This window comes from Taudactylus pleione, unplaced genomic scaffold (assembly GCF_031769625.1).
Source record: "Taudactylus pleione unplaced genomic scaffold, aTauple2 ptg000711l, whole genome shotgun sequence".
Lineage (NCBI taxonomy): Eukaryota > Metazoa > Chordata > Amphibia > Anura > Myobatrachidae > Taudactylus > Taudactylus pleione.
In genome coordinates this window covers 14,877,998-14,902,085 of record NW_028285113.1, presented here as the reverse complement: position 1 = coordinate 14,902,085, position 24,088 = coordinate 14,877,998, and the positions used below count along the sequence as shown (strand labels likewise).

The 24,088-nt window shown below is 46.5% G+C and overlaps 1 protein-coding gene across 1 annotated transcript in view; it reads left to right on the top strand.

Moving 5' to 3' along the window:
* The window catches only part of RDX (radixin), a 43,055-nt gene extending 22,515 nt beyond the window's left edge, over nucleotides 1-20,540 (top strand). Inside the window, exons 9-12 of the mRNA XM_088456740.1 lie at nucleotides 1,873-2,033; nucleotides 7,487-7,579; nucleotides 13,534-13,794; nucleotides 17,674-20,540. Of these exons, the coding sequence (XP_088312866.1) occupies nucleotides 1,873-2,033; nucleotides 7,487-7,579; nucleotides 13,534-13,794; nucleotides 17,674-17,838 (680 nt within the window). The 3' untranslated portion in view covers nucleotides 17,839-20,540. The remainder of the gene's footprint in view (nucleotides 1-1,872; nucleotides 2,034-7,486; nucleotides 7,580-13,533; nucleotides 13,795-17,673) is intronic.
* Nucleotides 20,541-24,088: the final 3,548 nt, after the last annotated feature.

The following is a 24,088-nucleotide window of genomic DNA, read 5'->3' as shown; positions in this document are numbered from 1 at the left end:
ACAGAAAATCTTTACGTGTGTACCCAGCTTTAGGAAACCTAAAAGGCTCCTCCTCCACCAAAACACTAGGACTATGAGTTTGAGGTTTTCTGCATCACTTTAGGACCCCCGGTATTTATACTGTGGGTACCCAGCAGATATCTTTCTCCAATATCCAATAGGTTTCTATCTGGCCGCATGTATCAAGCTCTTCGGATGTCATTAGCCACTGTAACCTATTGACTACAAAATCTAAAATTGGGCCATAGTTATTTACTCTTTGATAGTGGCCTCTAGTGCATGCACATTACATCAGCATGGTCAGGTACCCAGAAGTGAAGAACACGCAGGGTCAGCTCAATAGGTGATGATATAAGTTTAATGAGATCGTTACTACCTCTTGTGCTCAACCACCTGTCGCCCAATCTGTCGGCCAGCAAACGGTGTCAGTTGCTGAAGCGGGTGTAGGAGGCAATAGCGGATCATTGGTGACCTGGATAGAGCTAAGGGGAGAAGCAGAGGGCCCTGTCTGTGAGATCTTCCATACTAAGGGGAAGGTGACTTATTACATACTGTCACTAAGGGGGAATCCTTTTGTTATACAAGTGACCACAATGACTACTGCCATCTAGGTTTCTACATACTGACCTCTGCTTGTTATAAGCTGATTACAAGGATCTGACATGGAAGAGCTCATTGTATATGTATACTGCAGACTTTATGCTGATTGCTTGTGCTTTGCATCTTGTAAAAGGGAAAACAGCTGGAGGACAGGATAATTTGCTTTAACTCTTTATTCTGCATTCTTTGCTATATATTTTCTATCACTGTTATAGAATTGTTTGTTCGATCATATTGTGTATTACAGCTCTTATAACACATATTTAATGTGCGAATGGACCATTATATACAGGCTGAAGTACACCGGTAACCAGGCTGCGGCAACCCGCCCTACGCAACAAATCACCTTTGTGTTCATTGTGTTATTTGTGACAGCTGTTGGTTACTGGTGTTTTAGTAAATACTGCACCGCTTTCATCATCAAAACAAACTTCTTTTGACTGTAGTTAGTTGTGTCCAGGGGAGGGATTTGTGTAGCGGTAAGATGCTGTTGTATAGCCCTGTACACCGTATATGCAGCGCACACTTCCGGGTATTACTGTAGGTAAAACAGTACTTTTACTCATGTGTAGTGTCATCACACGGCTAATTAGTAGCCGGTTGACTTGTCGACATTCAAAACGCCGACATGTTCTGAATGTCAACAGTAAAAATGTAGACATGATCATTATGGCGACAATCAATATGTAGACATGCATTTAGGTCAACACGTTCACATGTAACATGTCGTCATGGTTTTTTGTTTTTTTTTCTTTTTTAGGATTAGGCTAAAATAACAACAACAACAAAAAAATGGCCACATTATGTTAAATGTCGATATTCTGAGCGTGTCGACATTTTAACCTTGTTGACCTCAATACATGTGTACATATTGATGACCTAATGACCATGTAGATCTTCTGAACGTCAACAAATCAGATCACACCCGGCTAATAGTATCTGCCCTTAAAGCTGTGTTTGAGTGCTGCGCAAGTCGCCCTGGAAGGTATCTCGTTGTTTTGTCGTTCAAACAAAATTTCCATACAAGTAGGTAAATAGGTTGATATCTTGCAGACCATAAATAATCTCCCATGCAGTCATCTCCTAAAGCTGGCCGCACACATGTATATATACATACACAGATATCTTGTGTTGTCATAGAGGATGAAAATGTGTATCAGGTACTGACACTACTCACTGTACTGATGTAAAAGGAGTACCGAGATGTCACCATCCAGCTCTGTGAAGTCCATGTCCCATTTCTGTTTTTTTTTTTTTTTTTTTGCTGAATAGAACTAGAAGAACAAACTCGAAGAGCTTTAGAGTTGGATCAAGAAAGAAAAAGAGCAAAGGAAGAGGCAGAGCGTCTGGAGAAGGAGCGACGGTCTGCAGAGGAAGCCAAGTCCGCACTGGCCAAGCAGGCCGCAGACCAGATGAAAAATCAAGAACAGCTGGTAAGGAAACGCACAGGAGCTTAGTTGCTTTTATGCCATTTACAGAGCAATCATTAAAGGGGACCCTGTGGGTTGGGGAAGTAGATAATTCTATACACACCTATACTTCTATTTCTACTTCAGGGTCCATAGGGTATCCACAGGATACCTTGGGTATAGGTGTGACGTCAGTCGCAGGGCACCAAAGAGTTAAGCTTTCAGCCTCCCAGGATGCACTAGGTCCCCCTCCTATACCCCGCCCCCGAGCCAAGGCATCTCAGTTTAGTTTGGTGCCCGGCCGGAGTCGGGTGCACCTGTTGGAGTGGGGGCTAGAAGAGCCCCTGAAGCTTTTTCTTCATGCAGCTGTGGCTGCACATCTGGATGAACAGCATGGACAGTCAGTCCTGACGTCCATGCTGACTTCCCTACACCCCGCCGGTACTGATCCGGGGATGCTGGTGGGCATCTGGGGTCACAGCTAGCGGTGACCCCAGATGTTCCGGACCATGGCCGGATTCAAGGGGGACAGAGGTAAGCGGTGGGTCCCCGCTGATCACATGGTCCTAAGTCCCCAGGCAGGGGGCTCCCTGGGGACTGGCTGCAGCGTGGAGCCAGGCGACCAACCTGCGCTTCCACTACCCCCTGGGACAGCGGACCGCAGCAGAGCGGTAGCGCTGCGGCGTCCCAGGGGTTAAATGCATGCCAGGGGAGCGCGCCTTCCCTGTCTCACAGCCGGCGCCTCCCCCGCTGCACACAGCCCTCTCTGCACTGTGCTGACTGGCCCTGTGTCAGCGCTCCTCCCCCAGGCCAGCCTTCTCTCTGCTCCTCGGCGGCCATCTTTTCAGAAGCAAGGTGAACGCTGCTGGAAGCCTGCATTGGAAGCATCGTGGTCTGGGTCCCCCCGCATACCTCTCCTCCGCTGTGGTCAGGTCTGTGTATGCAGCACTGTGTCCTACCAGGCCCTGTGTCTGTGTAGTTGAGTGATCAGCGCTGTTAGTGCAGGAATTGATTTTCTTTGCATTGTATGTGACTGTGCTAGCGCTGCTGCCTGTAACTTTTCTTCTCAAGACTGTCAGCTTTATTACTGTCCCTGTTCTTTCTACTAAGCCCTTGCGGTGCGTGGAAACAGCCTGGCAAAAGATACCAGTCGCAGAGACGCCTGGCGGTGGCTTATCCGTTCGCGGATAATTATTTTGCTAAGTGGGAATCCCCTCCACAGGTGGATTCTCACGTGACCCGTCTTGTCCGTGGTGCCACATTGCCGATGCCATCCATGTCCTCCCTTAAGGATGCTACGGACCGCAAGGTGGAAATCTGCCTGAAGTCCGCTTATTCCCTTGCGGGGGGGGGGCAGCACAGCCGGCTATGGCCATTTGCTGGGTTGCCAGAGCGATGGAGCGCTGGGCGGATTCATTAGAGGCTTCTTTTGATTCCGACTGTCCGGCCGAACAGGCGGAGTTGATTGGCAATCTCCGTGATTCGGCCACCTACATCAACGAGGCGGCTCTAGACATTAGTACTCTGGTGTCTAGAATTTCTTCAGCAGCAGTAGCTGCTCGTCGCACCTTGTGGCTGCGATCCTGGAAGGCGGACGCAGATTCCAAGAAGGGTCTGGAAGCGTTGCCGTTTACCGGAGAAGTTCTCTTAGGTCCGGATCTGGATAAGATTGTGGCCACGCTGGCGGCAGCCAAATCGGCTTGTCTCCCGTCGGCCGCTGCTCCTTCTGGTTCTGGACCATCGTCCTTTCGGTCATCTAGGGCCCAGGGCAGGCCTAAACCACAGTCGTTTCCTCGTCAGGCTGGCCCTAAGAAATCGGTCAAGCCCCGGAAGCAGGCATGGAGTACCAGACATCCGGCCCCCAAGCCAGATGACAAGCCTGCGGCCTGACGGTCCGGGCCTCCCTTTGGGGGATCCCAGGGTGGGAGGCCGCCTGCTGCAGTTCGCCCAGTGTTGGTCGGTCACTACGACAGACACTTGGGTTCTGGAGGTGGTCTCCCACGGGTACGCCCTCTCCTTCCGCCACAGACCCCCGGCTCGATTCTTCACCACGGGTCTACCATCAGACCGGAACAAGGCTACGGAGCTGCGGAAGGTATTGCACACTATGCTCCAGGCTGGAGTTATAGTGCCTGTTCCATTCTCCCAGAGGGGCCAGGGTTTCTATTCAAATCTTTTTTTGGTACAGAAACCCAATGGGTCGTATCGTCCGATTCTCAACCTCAAAGCACTCAACAAGTCTTTGCGGGTACCGAAGTTTCGGATGGAGGCCCTACGGTCCATCATTCTGGCGCTGGAACCTGGGGACTACATGGTGTCATTGGACATACAGGACGCTTACCTGCATGTCCCTATTCTTTTGCGCCATCAACAGTTCCTCAGGTTTGCAATCCGCAGCGACCACTTCCAGTTTCGGGCGTTACGTTTTGGCCTGGCGACAGCACCGCGTGTTTTCACCAAGGTGATGGCGGTCATGGCGGCTTCTCTGCGGCTGCAGGGAGTCCGCATGTTGCCGTACTTGGACGACCTGTTATTGGTGGCGGGAGGATTCTGCATTTTGGAGCCTTATAGGACTCGGGACAGCAAAAGATCTTCGTGACGGAGGAAAAGATCTCTGCTTTGCAGTCAAGGGTGCGCAGTTGTCTGCACAGCCGCCGGGTGTCTCTACACTCGGCGATGAGGTTACTGGGCTCCATGGTGTCGGTGTTCGACATGGTGGAATATGCCCAGTTTCACTCCAGACCTCTGCAGCACCTGATCCTGTCAAAGTGGAACGGGCTGCCTCAGTCTCTGAAGTCCCAGACGATTGTGTTCACCCCGGAGGTTCGCCTGTCCCTTGCTTGGTGGTTACAGACGACCCACCTCAGCGAGGTACGTCCGTTCTGGGTTCCAAATTGGGTCCTGTTGACAACGGACGCCAGTCTTCGGGGCTGGGGAGCAGTTTCGGGTCCACATCTGTTCCAGGGCAGGTGGACGCCGACAGAAGCGGAGCTTCCAATCAATATCTTGGAACTCCGTGCGGTCTTCAATGCTCTCCAGCAGGCACATCGGTTTCTCCAGGGTCACCCGGTACAGGTCCAGTCGGACAACGCTACCACCGTGGCCTACATAAACAGGCAAGGAGGAACCCGAAGCCGGGCGGCTCTCGTAGAGGTGTCTCGGATCCTGGTTTGGGCGGAGCGCAATCTTCCGGCCATATCAGCGGTCTTCATCCCGGGAGTGCTAAATTGGGAGGCGGACTTTCTAAGTCACCAGGACGTTCATCCGGGGGAATGGTCCCTGCACCCGGACGTTTTTCAATTACTGGTGGACAGATGGGGTCTTCCAGAAATCGACCTCATGGCGTCCCGGCACAACAACAAGTTGCCGGTGTACGGGTCTCGCACAAGAGACAAAGGGGCGTCTCTGGTGGATGCTCTGTCCGTCCGGTGGACGTTCCGTTTCGCATACCTGTTCCCTCCGGTCTCCCTTCTTCCACGGGTAATCCGGAAATTCAAATAGGAAGGAGGGACGCTCCTGTTGATAGCTCCCGCGTGGCCCAGACGGCACTGGTTCTCAGACCTTCAGGGTCTGTCCGTGGACAGTCCTCTGCGGTTGCCGCTACGACCGGACCTCCTGTCTCAGGGACCTTGTCGTCACCCGGACCTGACTCTGCTGTCTTTGACGGCGTGGCTGTTGAGACGGCCATGCTGAGGTCCCGGGGGTTTTCCAGCTCTGTGGTGCGTACCATGTTGCGAGCTCGGAAACAGTCTTCCGCGAGGATATACCATCGCGTGTGGCATACGTTCTTCCAGTGGTGTCGACCGAGAGGTTATGCACCGCGGGAGTTTCGTCTGTCTCGGATTCTCGCCTTCCTGCAAGCTGGACTGGATCATGGGCTTCGCCTTGCTTCTTTGAAGGTACAGGTTTCGGCCCTGTCTGTCTGGTTTCACCGTAGGATTGCTACAATCCCGGATGTGCGCACCTTTATGCCAGGTGTTGTCCGCATTCAGCCGCCCTTTGTTCCACCTGCGGCGCCTTGGGATTTGGCTGTGGTCCTGAGGGCTCTCCAAGGACCGCCGTTTGAACCACTGGGCTCAGTGGATCTTAAATGGCTAACAGCTAAGACTGTTTTCCTTCTGGCTATTGCTTCGGCCAGACATGTTTCTGAGTTAGGGGCTCTTTCTTGTAGACCCCCTTTCTTGGTTTTTCAAGGGAACAGGGCAGTACTCCGCACTCGGCCCCGAGTTTCTTCCCAAAGTTGTTTCCCAGTTTCATGTAAACGAGGAAATCGTTGTTCCGGCCTTTAACTCACTGGGTCTTTCCGTGGGTGAGGCCTCTTTGGATGTTGTGCGGGCCTTAAGGACTTATGTTGACCGCACTTCTTCGTTTAGGAAGTCGGACGCGTTGTTTGTCCTCTATGGCTTCCGTAAAAAGGGTTGGCCTGCTTCAAAGTAAACTTTGGCAGCCTGGATCCGTATGGCTATTTCTGAAGCTTATCTTAATGAAGGCCTACCGGTTCCTCCTTCTCTGAAGGCTCATTCCACTAGGTCTGTGGGTCCTTCGTGGGCAGCTCGACGTGGTGCCTCTGCAGTCCAGATCTGCAAGGCTGCTACGTGGTCCTCGGTCCATACCTTCGTGAGGTATTACAGGTTTGACACCTTCGCCTCTCAGGATGCTTCCTTCGGGCGGCGGATTCTCCTTTCTGCACAGGAGCGTCCCCACCCTTAAAGGATACTGCTTTGGGACATCCCCAAGGTATCCTGTGGATACCCTATGGACCCTGAAGTAGAAAATATGAGATATGGTAAGAACTTACCCTTGTTATCTCTATTTCTACGAAGTCCATAGGGTTTCACAGGACTCCCGCCCTGTCGCACCTGTGCTGCAGATGGGCTTTGCTCTGGTCACCGGTTTTTCCGTCTCCCTCTGGTGAGAATGTGATTCTTGTATGTGTCCAGATCTTTCTTCTCTCTCTTCCTTCTCCTCCTTCGGCCTATGGCTTGGTAACTAACTGAGATGCCTTGGCTCGGGGGCGGGGTATAGGAGGGGGACCTAGTGCATCCTGGGAGGCTGAAAGCTTAACTCTTTGGTGCCCTGCGACTGACGTCACACCTATACCCAAGGTATCCTGTGGAACCCTATGGACTTCGTAGAAATAGAGATAACAAGGGTAAGTTCTTACCATATCTCATATTATGTACTTGTGATTACCAGCTCAGTGACCGCTGCTATTGTATGGTACCTGTATTGTGTGGAGGAGGCTCTATGGATGTCCCTCTGTTACACTATATAATGCTTCTTTCATGTAGTGTTGTAAACTGTGATTTCTTCCTTCAAATATGGAATGGAACACTAATGTTATGTAGTAATTGTACACTGCCCGGGGTAGTATGTTGTATGGGTTCATTGAGACAAGTGTCTGGTACATGTAGTGCAGCAAAGGATATGGGTGCTCCCCCACCACCATGTTACTGATATGTACTATTCCAATCTAGGCAGCTGAACTCGCAGAATTTACTGCCAAGATCGCGTTACTGGAAGAGGCGAAGAAGAAAAAGGAAGACGAGGCTTCCGAGTGGCAGCAAAAAGTAATTTCTCCTTCTGCATTTGTTTCTGTACCATTTATTTGATTGCTTTGCCTGCAGTATATCCAGCAGATCCATGCCCAGAGATGCCATCAGGCCATTAAGTCCTGGCAGAGCCGGACCTACAGTTTCCAAATTTTATACATAACAAAGAGAAACAATTTAAGAGTAATAGTTTCATTTATGTCTGGAGAAATGTGGACCAGCAGCAGCCTTTAAAATGGAGATTAGTCTAAAACGCCTTTATTATACACAGCTACTGTATAAACTCTACAGATGATTATAATAACCATGTACACCATGTTCTATAAGGCTTCATTTGCAAGCTGCCATTCACCGTGTATAGAGAACACCCAGGAGGGTATAAGAAGAAATCCAAACAGAGCATTTTACTACTTACAGCTGTATCCTCATACACTCAGCCTCAATACAAGACATCTGGCTGAGCCGCCACGCACGGTGTTGCTTAGGGCGGCATGTACTAAAGGAAAAATGCGGTAAAAACCCCGTTCTCTGGGTTTTACCGCATTTCCATATGTACTAAGCCCCGCCCACCCTTTTTTCAGAGCGGAGGGTAGCGCCAGAAAAGCTTGGCGTTACCCTATAGAAGCCTATAAGATTCTTACCGGACCCCGCACCCGACGCTTCGCCGCCGCCCAGCGCTGGCCCCCACTCATCTGCTGTCCATGGTTGCCGGCCCGCGCTCTTCCTGGGTCCTCCGTCTCCTCCTAATCATCTTCCGGGTGCAGGGAGGAGGAGGACGAGTCCGGGGCTTCCTGCACATGTGACCAGCAGGAAGCTCCCGGGGCTCGGAGGGGACGGGGTCCGACGGAGATCCCGTCACCAGGCATCAGCTGCTTCGCAAAGGGCAGCTCTTATCGCAAGAGCTGTCCTTTGCGATACTAATCGCATATGTTAGTACATATGCGATTAGTAAGGTTGCGGTGACTGGCGGAATGGTCACCGCAACCTTAGTACATCCCGCCCATAGTAAGTTTTAAAAAAAACTTTGCATCTTATTCGCACCGCAGACGCAGCAAAACAATCAGTCTGTACCAGGGATGTCGGGCTGACCCTTTAACCATACAAATATGTACAAAATCGCAGATGATGCACAACGAACCTGGCCTGAAAAAAGCCGCAGCCTCTGCATTGTAGCGCATTGTGCACAGATTGAGACTCATTCGCGCACATTAAATTAATCCGTACAATCTCGTTAAGTGGTTTTGTTGCATCGCATTATGAATTAGATACACTTTACAGTGAAAAAGACACTGCGCAAGCCACATCGCACGGAGAAGAGAAGGTTGGCGCGACTGTAGTGATAGGGTATGAGGACACATCCGTACTTAGGTCGTGAGCTGGACTCATCCCTCTGGTTTATTCTGATCTCATACCGTATCACAGTCACCATATGCTCCGCAACACAATTCCAGGAGGTGTTCAGCGACTGGTCAGTGAGTGTCTTGATCACTGCGCATCATTACATTGCACAATGTAGTGGTGGTTATCTCTGTAGCCAGTAGGCACAACATGCTCTGCATGAGCCAGAAAAAGGGGGACACACTGTGTAGTGTATAGATGGATATTTGTTCTTTTTAAATGGAAATGCAAAACACTTAATGCTTGAAAATGAGTACAGGTTGAGCCTCCCATATCCAAATATTCCGAAATACGGAATATTCAGAAATACGGAATTTTTTGGGCATGACTGAGATAATTAAAACTTTGATTTTTGATGGTTCAGTGTACACAAACTTTGTTTAAGGCACAAATTATTAAAAATATTGTATAAAATGACCTTCAGACTGTGTGTATAAGGTGTATATGAAACATAAGTGAATTTCATTTCTGTACACAAACTTTGAGTCACAAAATTATTGAAAATATTGTATAAAACGACCTGCAGGCTGTTTATATAAGGTGTATATAATACATACATGCATTCTGTGTGTATATTTTGGTCCTATTCCCAAGATATAGCATTATGATATGCAAATTTTCCAAAATCCGGATTAAGTTATCCAAAATACCCCTGGTCCCAAGCATTTTGGATATGGGAGACTCAACAAGGACTAATAAGTTCAATGTTGTTATGTGTCCATACAGACAGGATGGTCATAAATCTATTGTAAAATAGCTTCATATAAGAGAATGTTTCCCCCATACAGAAGTGCTATAATCAGCCATTATTTTCATTATTTATCTTTTTTATTTTATATATAATTTCCGACCTAGTCATAAAGACTGTTTTAATAGCATTGTAACATGTACATAACTATAGAAAATTATGGACCTGATTCAGAGCCACTCGTAAGCGGCAGCTCGTTCGCTCCGAGCGATGTTTGCCCAACTGCGCATGCGTACGGATCGTTATACGCATGCGCGAGCCAGTCAGTGCGGCCGAAATTCATGTGCTCGCAAAATAGCGAATGCCTGCTAATTTGAGTGACAGGATGAGGCGTATGTGGGTGGTAACAGGGGAAGGTGCTTGAAAACGGGGAGTGGAGATCCGATCGCAGGCGTGCTTAAAGGTCAAAACGGGCGTTTTATGGGTGTGCATATTTAAAACTGCAGCGTCATTGACCACGTCACTGGGTTTTTTTTAAGCCAGAACTGCTCGCAAAATTGTGGTAGCAAAAACCAACCACAAGAATAGCGAGCAGTTCATACGCTGGTCGATGTACTCGATTAATCTAATAAATAGCGGACATGACGTAGGATGCGAGCGGCCAGGGGGCGTAGTTTCCCAAAAAACGACCGCAAGTTTTGTTCGCTCGTTCAGACCTAGAGGCGTGAACAGACCGCAAAGAGCGAACGGTTCATTTGAATAGCCACCCCTATTTTCAGGACCGAGCGACTGCTAATTGCGTCCGGCTCTGAATCAGGCCCTATGTCCACTTTCCCCCCAGAGCGTTTCCCCCTTAAGTTTAACCTGTTCCAACAGTAGTGATTGTGTCCTATAACACTATTGTTAATAATACTTGTGTAACGACATACAAATGTGGTAGTATTCCCATTTCTTTGTAACAAGAATCTTTTCCTATCTATCGGCTTGTCTCCCTAGATATCCCTTCTAAAGGGGATAAGTGGAGGTGTTGTACCTAGCAACCAATCAGCTTGCAGATTTTATTTATCTGGTACATCCTATGATAGGTGGTAGCTGATTGCTTGCAATGGACAATACCTGCACTTGTCCTGTTTAGAAGGTTTGATAAATATCTCACTAAGAATTCTATAAGTAGATCATAAAATAGTGCTGGGTTCTTACTGCTGTTTATAGTCACAGCACAGTCTGATGCAATGAGCTTGTCCTGATGTCTGTGATTTATATTCATGCTGGCTTCTAGCAATCCTATACCCTACAATGGTGTTCCCGCAATGTGCGTTTTGGTATTAGTGTGTTGTAATGAATGAACGCCACAATACAATGCGACGCAGAGTTGGGTACAATTGCAGATCGTGCACAGATATATAAATGTGTATATTTGTGGATACTCCTCCCCTAGCCATACGCCATCAGTGTGGATTTGCATGAGCTGTAACACTTAAGCTGCGTACACACGCAGCCATATTTTGGACGACGGAACTATATAGTTATCGTTCAGTTTCTTCCCCAAAACTATGAACGATGTGCGCTCCCACTGGTCTTTGTCGTTCTTCGCCCGAACCTGCTGTCCAACCTGACGATATTGTCAGGTTGTAGCACGTTCGGGGATGAGGGAGGGAGCCCGGCACTGAACGATATCTTTCTTGATATCAATCGGTGTGCTCAGTGTCGTTAACAGCAGCTGAAAGTACACCTGTGCACACTAAACGATTTGTGTACCCAGCGACAGCAGATGCGACTGGCCGTTATATTTGGCGATCCATACACACTGCACAATCTGGTGTACGACAGTCTGATATGATGTTCCCCCAACGCATCCAGAAGCATGGTGTAGTTCTCAAATCCTCAGATTGGCCGATCTGAAGGAGGGCACAGTAGTGAGTACACACTGGATGATTTGGACGATTTGTCAAATCATCCTATATATTGTGTAATGTGTACCCAGCTTTAGTTACATTTGCCGTAGCTGCCATTCTGTAGGCTGAATCCGTATCCTGGAGAATGGAGCATCTCATTTCAGCAGGAGGCTATAGTTCCTGCATCCTCCGCAGTATCACTGGCTACTTGTGATTGATCAGCCCACATAGATGGCTGCTTGTGGCCCACATAGATGGCTGTTTCTTCTGTGTAGGCGATCTGCAAACCTTAATTTGCTAAATGAGTGAATGGGCGCTTTGTAATGAGTGAGCTCACTGGGTTGTCTCTGAAGACTGGTGGTGGCCAGAGCTGTCACAGACAGTGGGGCTCATTTATAAACTTGGAAGATAAGGGGGAGGGGAAGTGCACCTAACCATGCCTCTGTAATCTGCCCAGATCCTCCGCGTAAGGTACACTTTCTGCAGATTCCACCATCTTCATGCATATATACATGTGTTCCTGTAAGACAGGAGCTTTTATCTAAAAAATACATCCACAGCCTCACCAAATCCCATTTGTGCAATTTTGCAGCTTTTATACATGAGCCTTTGTCCAGGCAATTGCACAGTTGTATTGCTCCAGTCTATGCTCACTCTACAGTATGATGCACGTAGTCTCAAGCACTAATTTACTTTTCATAACCCCATTACTGTGGCAGGATAATGATGCACTGATACTGACAGTGTCAGAGAGACTCTGCGGTTCTGACCGTACAATGATTTACAGACCAGGAGGTATGACTCAGAACTGGAACTACTCTCATCACCTCCATAAGTGTCATTTTCAATCAGCCCCCTCTCCATCAATATGATTCAGCAGCACAAAAGATCATTTTCTTCCCTCCTTTACACATCATGGTTTAGGCACTCATTAGGAGAAAGAGGGTTATTTAAAGTACAAGGTAAAACTTTCCAGAAAGAGAGCAGAGTAACCTTGATCTGTTACATGAACTGCATGCCCTAGTGACTTTAGGATGGCAACTATATACCAAATATAATTGTTCTGAGCTTTATATTTGGATCTTGTGAAGGAGATAATTGGCTCTGTGGCTTAATCCTTTATATATTGCAGGTACATGCTGTGGTGTTAAGATAGATAATGAAGTACAATGGGGACAGCGTTTTGGCAAATGTAATCCCGGTGCCTACTGAGACCGTGCTGAACTTTCTCTGCCAAAGAATTGTTGCGGTCTGGGCACAGCGTTTTGCAATTAGGCCATCCCCATAGAAAATGATTGCAGTTCCTTTTTGCAATGCCATGTTACCCAGGGCTAGTAAAAGGAGTACCACCACGACCAGTAACTCTGCTACTTTTGCAAATTTTGGCTACCGTAAATAGTGTTCATTCTAGCACCCTGCACCTGTTAAACTCCGTGCAGTTCCTGTTTCCTGCCTGGGGTGTCGCTCTCTGCTCTGATATTTTTAGCATACAAACTGCTGCATCAGCAGAGTGTGCTAGATGCACCAGACCAGAGAGCGACACCCCAGGCAGGAAAGAGGAACTGCACGGGTTCTGACAGGTGCAAGGTGCTAGAAAGAAGACTAGTAAAGATGCTAATGCGTGCTGCCGGAATATTGTAAAAGGCAGCCATCAATCACCCTGTGGACGTAGCCATTATGTGGGACGATCAAATTGATTTGGGATTGGTGACCTCCGTGAAGCTCTTAGTAGCACCAACACATGCTGCAACTTGTAGTTCGACATTGATGCCTTAGGTTGCTTGTTTTGGATTTTGTTTTTAGGCCATCAGTAATACGTTAATACATGGACCATGGACACTTACTTGTCAGGTAAACGTTTGAATTGAAGCAGGAGTGCTATATGAACAATGTTATTAGGCAAGGCCTTTATGCTGTTTAGTGTGTCGGTTTATCAGTCTTGTTACCATGTTACGGATAGCTGGAATGTGACATCCACTGTTGTTGCTCAGGCATACTCTGCACAGGAAGATCTGGAGAAAACCAAAGAAGAGCTAAAAACGGTGATGTCTGCTCCTCCGCCTCCTCCTCCGCCTACACTTCTTCCACCTCCCACTACGCATAACGAGAATGAGCATGAGCACGACGAGCAGGATGAGAACAGCGCAGAGGCCAGCGCCGAGCTGCTGTCTGAGGGCGTCATGAACCATCGGAGCGAGGAGGAGAGACTGACGGAGACGCAAAAGAATGAGCGAGTAAAGAAGCAGCTTCAGGTATATAATACACATTATCTACTTACCTGAGAGTGACTTTCCCTTTCATTTGTGACTACTTACCTGAGCTTTCCTCCCTCAATATTTGCTTTTCTATTTCCCGTATGGCCATTTTGTTTTTTTTTAGCTTTGACACATTACTCTATAGATATTGTTTTCCCTCTTTAACCAATGACCTGAGATTTCCTTTGGTCTTGGACTTTACTAACCTTAGGTTTCATGAACACTTTGGGGTCAATCCAATTAGGTGTGAGTTGGTTCCTGCGAGCCATTCTCATGGCGAACTGGCACAGTGAATTTTTCAGTTTTTGTGTGCACCCTCTGAGCAGGTGAAAAGGTAGGAGGCGGGAATGACATGGGGCGGGTAGGTGGATGCGGGAATGATGTCGGGCGGGTAGGTGGAGGCGAAAATGCCATGGGAGGCAGGGGCAGGAATGCCGTGGGGCGCGGAGACGTGAATGATGTGGGATGGGTAGGTGGAGGCGGGAATGATGTGGGACGGGTAGGTGGAGGCGGGAATGATGTGGGACGGGTAGGTGGAGGCGGGAATGATGTGGGACGGGTAGGTGGAGGCGGGAATGATGGGCGGGTAGGTGGAGCGGGAATGACGTGGGATGGGTAGGTGGAGGCGGAAATTATGTCGGGCGGGTAAGTGGAGGCAGGAATGACGTGGGATGGTAGGCGGAGGCAAGAAGGATGTGGGGCGGGAATGCCGTGGGACGGGTAGGTGGAGGCAGGAATGACATGGGATGGGTAGGTGGAGGCGGGAATGATGTTGGGGGGTAGGTGGAGGTGGGAATGCCGTGGAATGGGTAGGCAGAGGCAGGAATGTTGTCGGGCGGGTAGGTGGAGGTGGGAATGCTGTGGGACGGGTAGGTGGAGGCGGGAATGATGTTGGGCGGATAGGTGGAGGCAGGAATGACGCGTGATGGGTAGACGGAGGTGTTGTATTGATAGGAGAGCGGTTTTTGAACTTGCAGATGAAAGGCAAGTGTTTATTCCATTTTTTTTTACAACCTTGTATAAAAATGCTGAAAAATCACTGTACAAGCCTTAACTCGTACCCCAAATGCTAGAAAGGTTTTAATTCCAATTGGATTGGGCATTTCTTGGGATCTCGCATTAGTGTGAAGTGTGCGAGTTTCATTAAACAAATTTGCATTTGCAAACTCGCACCTAATTGGTTTGAGCCCTTTGACTATCTACCTGAGCATTTGTTTTATTGGCTGGCTACTTGAGATTACTCTTCCTCTTGTATCTGTTAACCAGGAAATTAACAAATGGACTTGGCGAAGTCCCTCAGTAAGTTGTGTTTTTTTAGAAGTCTTTGTATTTGTAGGTATAGGACTCACAGCTGTAGAATTGCCCTCTTCCTTTGGTGTTGTCTCAGGTCACGTATTTATTAACACTCATACTGTGTAGCACTTTCCAATTGGGAATAATCACCATCATAAATTAAAACCATATAACAGACAGGCAAAGCAGGTAAGAGGGCCCTGCTCACAAGCTTAGTTTGATACGTGCATATATAGGTAAGTTTAGATTGCAAAGGTAGAAAATGCTTCATGGTGATCAAGTCTATAGATGGTTGGATATTATATCTGGGCGGTGACCATTCCGATGGTTACAATACTGGCAGCGGAATCCCGTCTGCCAAAATCCCGATGATTTTTAGTGAGTATTCTAACCCACCCCTCCCATGGCCTAACCCTAACCCACCCCTCCCACAGCCTAACCCTAACCCACCCCTCCCACGGCCTAACCCTAACCCACCTCTTCAGCAGCCTAACTTTAAACGTCCTCTACCGCAGCTTAACCCTAATGCTCACCGTCCAGATTCGTTAGTATTTTGACAGTCGGGATTCTGCTGCCGGTTTTGTGACGGTTGAGATAGTCACAGCAGAATCCTGACTACATCTCCTATAAATGGGTGTGAAGAATAACCTTGGGAGGTTCTGGGGTGTAGCTTAGGAATTTCCTTGCCTGAAGAGAGGTTGGAAGGTAGTCTTGTATGAGGGAGGAAATTCCATATAGTGTTTGCCGCTTGAAAAGAAAAAAAAAATCCTGTAACGCAGGGGCGGGGAACCTTTTTTCATCCGAGGGCCATTTTAATATATATATAGCATTATTCGAGGGCCCGATGCAGGTCATGCCCCCTCCAGGTCATGTCACATAGGGGCAGGGCCACAATCACCAGTGATTACAGCAATGCCCGAAGCAGCTGTAAGGGCAGCAGTGTGACCGTCTGACGCATCCCAAGGACGCTCCAGATGGCACTGCTGCATAGATTCTGGCTGCAGGGTGCCAATCTAAGCACCCTGCTAGCCAGATGAGGCTAGCAGAAAAAAGCTGAGGGCCGCATCAAATGATTCCCGGGGGCCTTATACGACTCCTGGGCCTGAGGTTCCCCCATCCCTGCTGTAACGAGTTGACATGAGAAGTGCAGATCTTTCATAGAATGGGCAGGTCAGGTTAGGAAATATTCTCAGGCAGGAGAAAAGATGTACTGTACAAGTAACCAATGTAGAGACTGGTAACGTGATGCAGGAGGAGTAGGATGTTTTGCAATGAAGATCAGTCCAGCTGCTGCACACAGAAAAGATTATAGCAGTGACAGTCTGGTATGGGGAAGCTCAGTAAGCAGGGAATACAGTGCAGGAGTAATTGCAGGGTCTTTGGTGCCTGTTCTAGAAATGTTTCTTAGAAGTATGTAACATTATTTGGATACATATTTGTTGGGAACAAAGGAACAATTGTGTGAGTTTAGGGATGCCTGAGGTTTAATGTCGTCTCGCTGGGAATATTTTTAGTTTGAAAGGCTGAGGTGGTGAATGGACATTCAGGTTGAAATGACAGAAAGCCATTCAGTAACATGTAAACGCCCAGATGGTAGAGGATAAGCAAATTGTGGTATCGTCCACATAGAGAGTCTACTGAAATCCAAAGTAAGGTCTGTATCTCAGCGGTTTGTTGCATCAGCAGAGGGTGCTAGAAGCACCAGAGCAGAGAGCAACACCCCAGGCAGGAAAGAGGAACTGCATGGGTTGTGGTGCTAGACTGCATGCAGAGTGCTAGAATGAACACTAGTATAGATAGAGGCTTGTGGGACCGGCATCCATATGGCTCAATCCTTTCCTCACACTCCTAAGACTGCCTATCATGTCCTGTGTTTTCAGTTACATTTCAGCCTCTTACTTTTACTTTGACTAATCTTCATGCAAATATAAATGCTAGTTGGGAAATGATCCCTGCATGCAGAGTTAAAGGAGAAAACACAGCAAATGGAAGACCTCCACAATCTGTATGAGTGTCACATGTACACATAACAACCAAAGCGTAGATAGTATTTTAAGTGTGTGTGTCGCCAGCATACAGTGTAAGCAGTCCTTTTCCTAACTGTCTCTACTGGTTCTCTTCAGTCACATGACCTCCCTGAGGTACAATGTAGACAGATCTGTGGCATTATCCAATAATTATAAATATTTAACCCTTGATGTCCGGCATTGGTGCCAATAATATTGATCAGGTGAATTCCGTAGACCACAGGTTCTCAAACTCTGTCCTCAGGACCCCAAACAGTGCATGTTTTCCATGTCTCCTCACATAATCAAGTGAAATAATTAGATCCACCTGTGAAACTTTTAAAATGTGTCAGTGAATAATGAATACACCTGTGCACCTGCTAGGTAACCTGGAATACATGACTTGTGTTAGGGTCCTGAGGACCGAGTTTGAGAACCTCTGCCGTAGACCACGGAATCCCCGCACAGAATGGCTGCCTCCACTATATGTACGCTGCAGGAATCGCGCGTGCGTGTAATATTGCGTTATTAATCTTGTATCTGGCAAGTTTAATTATATTTCCTGTTGGTTTTCCAGGCTCTGAGTTCTGAGCTGGCGCAAGCAAGAGACGAAACCAAGAAAACACAGAACGACGTCCTTCACGCAGAGAATGTGAAGGCCGGGCGCGACAAGTACAAGACGCTCCGCCAGATAAGACAAGGAAACACGAAACAGCGCATCGATGAGTTTGAAGCAATGTGAGCAAGCACTGGTTGCTGCACATGCTACACACACCGCTAAATCACCAACATAGAGCGTAGGCCTTTGAGGAATCGATGGTGGAGCGTGCCCTCCCTTGCCAAAGCACTTGTACCAGTCTGACTGTGGAGGATAGAATTGAGTAAGACGATTTGAATGGTTTTTGGTCTCCAGTGTCACGTCTGATTTTTGTTCATAACAATACCATATCAATGTTGTTCATTCATTTTGTCACAGCTATAATTTCCTGACAAGTAGTCTTTAGCTAATGAAGCCTTTCACAAGTTACATATTGAAAGGGCAATTGAATTTTGAGTCTAGAACTGACATAATTGTTTAGTATGTGAATGTTTTTTTTTGTTTGTTTTTTTTTGGTTCTCGGATAATTTGGGAATATTTATCATGTTCTGTCCCATCATAAACTTTGTCGCCTTTTTGCGTAGAACGGTCTAGTCCACATAGTAAATGTTGAATGGTTCCCTTATATTCAGGGTTGGATACGCTTATGTCCTGACGAATTGGTTCGGTATGCCGTGGAATAACCAGGCGTTAAATCAAGAACATAAAAGTAACAGCATTAGTTTTAGGGAGTGGACATTCTACTACTACCTCACATACACGATGACTGGTCCTTGTAATACCAACAACATGTTTTATTCACTAAAGCTTTAATCCTAGTTTGCGTTGTTTTGTACTTTTTAATTTTCTTTAACTTTTTATTTTATTGCTTTACACTGATAAGCTGTCTACATTTGTTTGTAAGTAGTAACACGCATATTACATTATAAGGGAAGGATAACCGTATAAATACTAATGTTCTCGGCTGAGCAGGCACTATACGCCGTCCATTATGGGTATTGAATCTCAATTTCTCTTATGGTCCACCCCCTAAACAAGTCTTCTCCCCATGACTGTCCTGAAGAGCGTATTGCGTCTTAGGTGGCTCATGACTTCATCTGCACGCGCGTTCTGATAGCTGCAGGTTTGCTTAGTCTCCGGTTCGTTAATTTGGTTTCTTTAAGTGAATTTAATCAGTTTGGTAAATATGAATATAGTAGCGTGAGAGTATTCTCATTGAGAGAATTCACAATGGTATTATGGGCTTTATTCAACAATATTTAAACAATGCACGTTAAAGGGACATTACACCGCTATGTAAGGTTTCCTCCCAAAGCCCTTTCTCGTGCATATGTTCTACTCGGTTTCCGTTACTTTGAGTGGGTATTTCTCATGGCCAGTGTACTTGCAGCCCTGTAATAGTGGGGTTTCTGGTGGACTGAGTGATGCTAGATAGCTTAGCCATGTAATGCTGCTTTCTCTGATGCACATTATATTCATGATTTTGAGAATTGAGGCAGCCAGTGAGAGCTGACGTCAGGAGGATGATCTTCAGCTGAGGTTCTGAATATTTTTGTCTTCAGGAAAGATTCTTGTGTGAAAGATACATTTTTCCTGCCAGTCTTTTGACTTTTTAGTGCTAGTTGAGAAGATGATTGGCCAGAAAGATCAGCAGCTTGGATGAGTGCGGAAATGTCAGTCGGAAGTAAATCTTGACCAAAATATCACTGTTTCAGCTAGTGCAATCGGGGCTGGTCTCATAAGTTTATCTCCTCCTAGATGTAAACTTGAAATAAGGTTTGGCAGTCTTTGACTCGCTTGTTCTCATCTCCCATGATGTTGCAGCCAGCACAGAAGTTATATATGCTATTTCGGCATAGCACAGGCCTTCTAAACACTTCTACAGTATATCGAGTTGGCGTTTGTTTGCAGTGCATGAAGAAATTGGATTGTGTTTTGAGGCGTGTGCTTAAAGATCTCCACTTTTATTTTTTTGTATATGACCATAGATCAGAGCTTCACAAACTCTGTCCACAAGGCACCCTAACAGTCCAGGTTTTAAGGATATCCATACTTGACCACAGGTGACCTAATTAGTAGCAAAGTCGATTTGATTTGACCATGTATGCTCAACCATGGATATCTGTAAAAACTGAACTGTTGGGGTGCCTTGAGGGACGCATTTGGGAACCTCTGCCATAGATAATGTTTTCCAAATATCTATATCAAACCAATATAACCGTTTGTATGCTCCTGGCTGTACTATCCATACAGCAGGCATTCAACCTCCACCATTTGGAAATCTGTGTTGGGTTGATGGTAGCTCGTTGCAGCTGATGGATATTTAGCTAATGATGAGAGAGCCTCCTATGATCCCTGCCAGCACAGGGTGTAGGAAAATAGAATCATGTACAGTGGGTTTGTTAATGCACGTGAATGGCCCCCAAACAGGCATGATCTAAAAGGGAAATTTAGCAGGTATTTAAGCCTAGTTTTGCAGATATATCCTTGCAATGAATCCGTCTAAGGACCAATGGACCTACTACCCTGCCAGACCAGCAATCAATATATTGCAGTTCCTCGTGGTATAGAAACTGTTACTTAGGCCATGGCGTTAAAGTGGTTTAATGGCTTTCTTTAGATCTGTTTCTTGAAGAGAGAATTAGTACATGTATTTCGGACACAGTCACTGTAATACTCTTTATTAGTATTTACGTGCAAGGTGTTCAGTCCGTAACCATGGAAGGTCAAGGAAGCAACATCTCCATAGGGTAAATTTAGGACTATATTACCTTTTTTTTTTTTGTTGTACATTAAAGCTACAGTTACAACTATTTTCAACCAAGTTGTTTAACAATAAAGATATAATGGACATTTGTTTTGTCTCTTGTGTTTTATTTATATTAAGTCTTCATGAGCACTGCTGTACCATATATACAATTGTGGTAAATATAATAAACAGCATACAGTAAATAAAATGTATAAATATCCTGAGATAGGACCTAATCGGACTGTATTGTGCTGGTTTATGTAATGTCACATTGGTGCCTACAGGCTGGGAGTTACGGGTTTGTTTTTTTTCTAAAGGAGAAAAATCTGGCAAGTAGCAGAAACCTAACTTGTGGGCCCAGTCCCGTATATCAGGTTTCTGCTCCAATCCTCAAACACCCCCAACAGGCCTCGTTTTCAGGATATCTGTCTGTGGAAAAGATGGGATTACTGACTAAGCACAGTAGAAGAACTCACCTCTGCATGCTTAAAGAAATTCTGATATATAGCGTTTCCATATATTAAGGGTTGGGCAGTTTCCTATACAGACTCTGTTGATCTCTGTTAAAAACTGCACCTAACTCCACCTAATGCGTAGCTGGAACATGAATCACAGTACAAGTTTGTTTCGTTGAATATGCCAAAAGCCGTAAGCGTGCCTGAATCGTTATACACACTGGCAGCCTGTAATTCACAGAACAGGAGTTGAGTGAGTATTAATAAAAAAGGAAAAATATGATATGAGGAGTTTCCTGTAAACCCCAAAATATCCAGGAAGCAAAGTCAAGCAGTGACTGGGAGGAAAGAAAATCTGCAATAGACCAAGAAATGACAACAATACATGGACTGTTGTTTACAGTGGAGTTTTAAGTGAAGACATTTATTTTGAATCATCTTAGCATTATGATCTGGACATGTTCCAAGAGGGAAAAGTGGTCTGAAACAGAGCAGCCGGTGTTGGTAAATTAAGCTAGATGCTGTAATTACAAATAGACTTTGTACACAGTCTGATCACTGTCTATACCACAAAACAATAGAGTAGAAACTGATTACTAAGGTCATGTATATGGATGATCTGGAGATAGCAGGTCAGTAAAAACACATAGCCAATGTCAAGCATCTGCTGGAGCAGAAATTCAAGTCAAAAGACCTAGGGCCTGGATGTCATGTTAGGCTTGAAGATCTTACAAGACTTGAGTGAAGGAACTATCAAGATTGATCACAAGGGACACGTTGAAGCAGTACAGTACTTAACAAGTATGCAATGTCAGATGCAAAGCCAGTCAGTACTCCCATTGACACTTACGTTAAGCGTAGGCTTTAAGGACGACATTTATCACGGACAGAGGTCTGGCTGTACCGGATTTACCTTTGGGCATTAGACTGCATCCGGAGCTGGTATTATTGCCCTCCTTATATCATCTAAGGAATCCAAGGAGGAAGGTCACGTACATGCTGCTGCTGTGTCATGTTGAATGGATGCTATTATGCTTGAATTTTATTTGTAATTTGTGAGTGCTACTTATTATTAAATATTTTTTTTATTGTATGTGGATCTACACTATGTCTGTATTCCTTTTATATCCCCATATGTGAGACCTGTTGTGACCAGCGTTTGAAAACATTGGAGGATAAGGAAAACTCATGCTTTATATATAATATAAGGTTGCAAGATCCATCTACATGGTTACATGTTCCCACAACCAGTGGAATTGATTTATGGTGATTATCCTTTTTTGTGCCTTATCACCTATGTGCATGTGGTGTTAGGGGAGCGCTAGGAGGGGAACCACACCTTTTTTTGTGCAGGATGAGACAACATGACAGCAGAGGTGCAACTTGTCCTACAGCACCGAGCAGCATAGATGGTCTAAGCACATTGCTGTTAGACATCACTTCATCTGTGAGCTTGTGGAGAAGTAGTCTGTCAATGTATCCTTTTTGGCAAGTGAAGATCATGTTGCTGATTTGTTAATAAAGGGACTGATGTCACAACTCCTGAATGTGTTCCTAAAGAAAGGTGGACCGGAAAATACTTGTTACGTTTTCACTATAATTGTTTTATTGCATAACTCAAAATGTTTTCTTATTACAGGAAGCACTTTTCTGACTTAATCGATGTGTAATGTGTTTTATGTAACCAGAGACCGTCCAGACTGAAGGTGTGTGTTGGAGAATAGTGCACTCTGGCACTGTTACCTCGGTCATACAGTTTGGACACTAGGACCTGGAGCCCGCGGGGTGTGCCTCCGACGACCCAATGCATGCCACTGTGTAGAGTGCCACAGCACTTAGCTCCCCCAGGGTGAGAACCTATAACACTATACAGTATTAGCCACTGTAGTGACTACCGCTGTCACCTGTGTGTTTACCTGCTGTTCCCAATAAACCTGCAAGCCTGGTTAAGGACATTGGACCTCATTCAGACCCGGTCGCAAGCGATGAGCGCTCGCAACCGGGTTGATGTTTAGGCGCTGCCCATGCGCAGCGGCCGGCCTGCGCAAGCCCCGGAGCGAGAGAGAAATTCTCTCGCTCTGGAGCTCACTACAAAAGGGGTGGCTGTCTATGTTGATCGACAGCTCGCCCCGTTTTGTAGGCGGGGAGGCTACACTGACGGAACGCCTGCTGTTTTGTGGGCGGTCGCACTGACATCAACAGTTATGTCAGTGGGGAGCTTCCTGCTCGATCAGAGCAGGAAGCTTCCTGGGGCTTGCGGTTGCCGAGACCCAACCTTAGGGTCTCGTTGCAAGCCCCGATGGTCGCGATGGTCTTGACCATAGCGACCATCAACCTGGTCGGTCGCTAAAGCTGTGGGTGGTAACCCACAGCTTAGCTAGCGACCAGGAGGCCACACTTCAGAAGGCAAGTGGACGCCCTCAGCGCTCGCTTCTTGCGACCGCCTCTGAATGAGGGCCACTCTGTGTTGTCTAACATCTACGTTCACATTCTGCTGTCATCTATTGTGATCACCATGGCTACACCAATAGGTCATATCAATAGATACAGTACCCCCGTTTCTGCGTACTCTTGGGAAATGGGCCATATGAAAAAAAGTACCCCTCCTATAGTCCCATGTTGTTACTGATGAGTTTCAAAATAATTTCAGCTGTACCAGGATGCCCTCTTACCCAGTAGACAGCTTCCTGTATTCTGATTGGTGGCTAATTCCAGTAATCCACAAATTAACCTGTGAGGACATCCCAACACTTTGGTGAATGGGCAACACCATCCACCAAACGGCTTCTCGAATTTTTGTACTGGCTATGATAGCATACCCAGTAATTGTGTGGATGCCCAGTTATAGCTGCTGCTATCCACAGTGAGGCAGGTAGAGAGAGGATACTCCCCAGCCATTCTGATTATATTTATACTCATTAGGAACAGCCAGGAGCGTCCTCTGCCAGCCTCTAAGCTGCACGCAACACGACCCTAAATTGTATTGGCACATGGTGATAAATGCTGCCCTGTTTTTAGCCCCTACCAGCCATGGTCAGTGCAGTAGGTGGATGATTTGAGGTAGAGGTTAGATGACTTGCCCTCCCCAATCTAAACCACAGGAGGTCAGTGTCCATTTATGATAAACTCACCACCATGATGTGTTAGATAATCCTTCTGTTGTCCAAGAGCCTTGGTTGGACAGCTACAA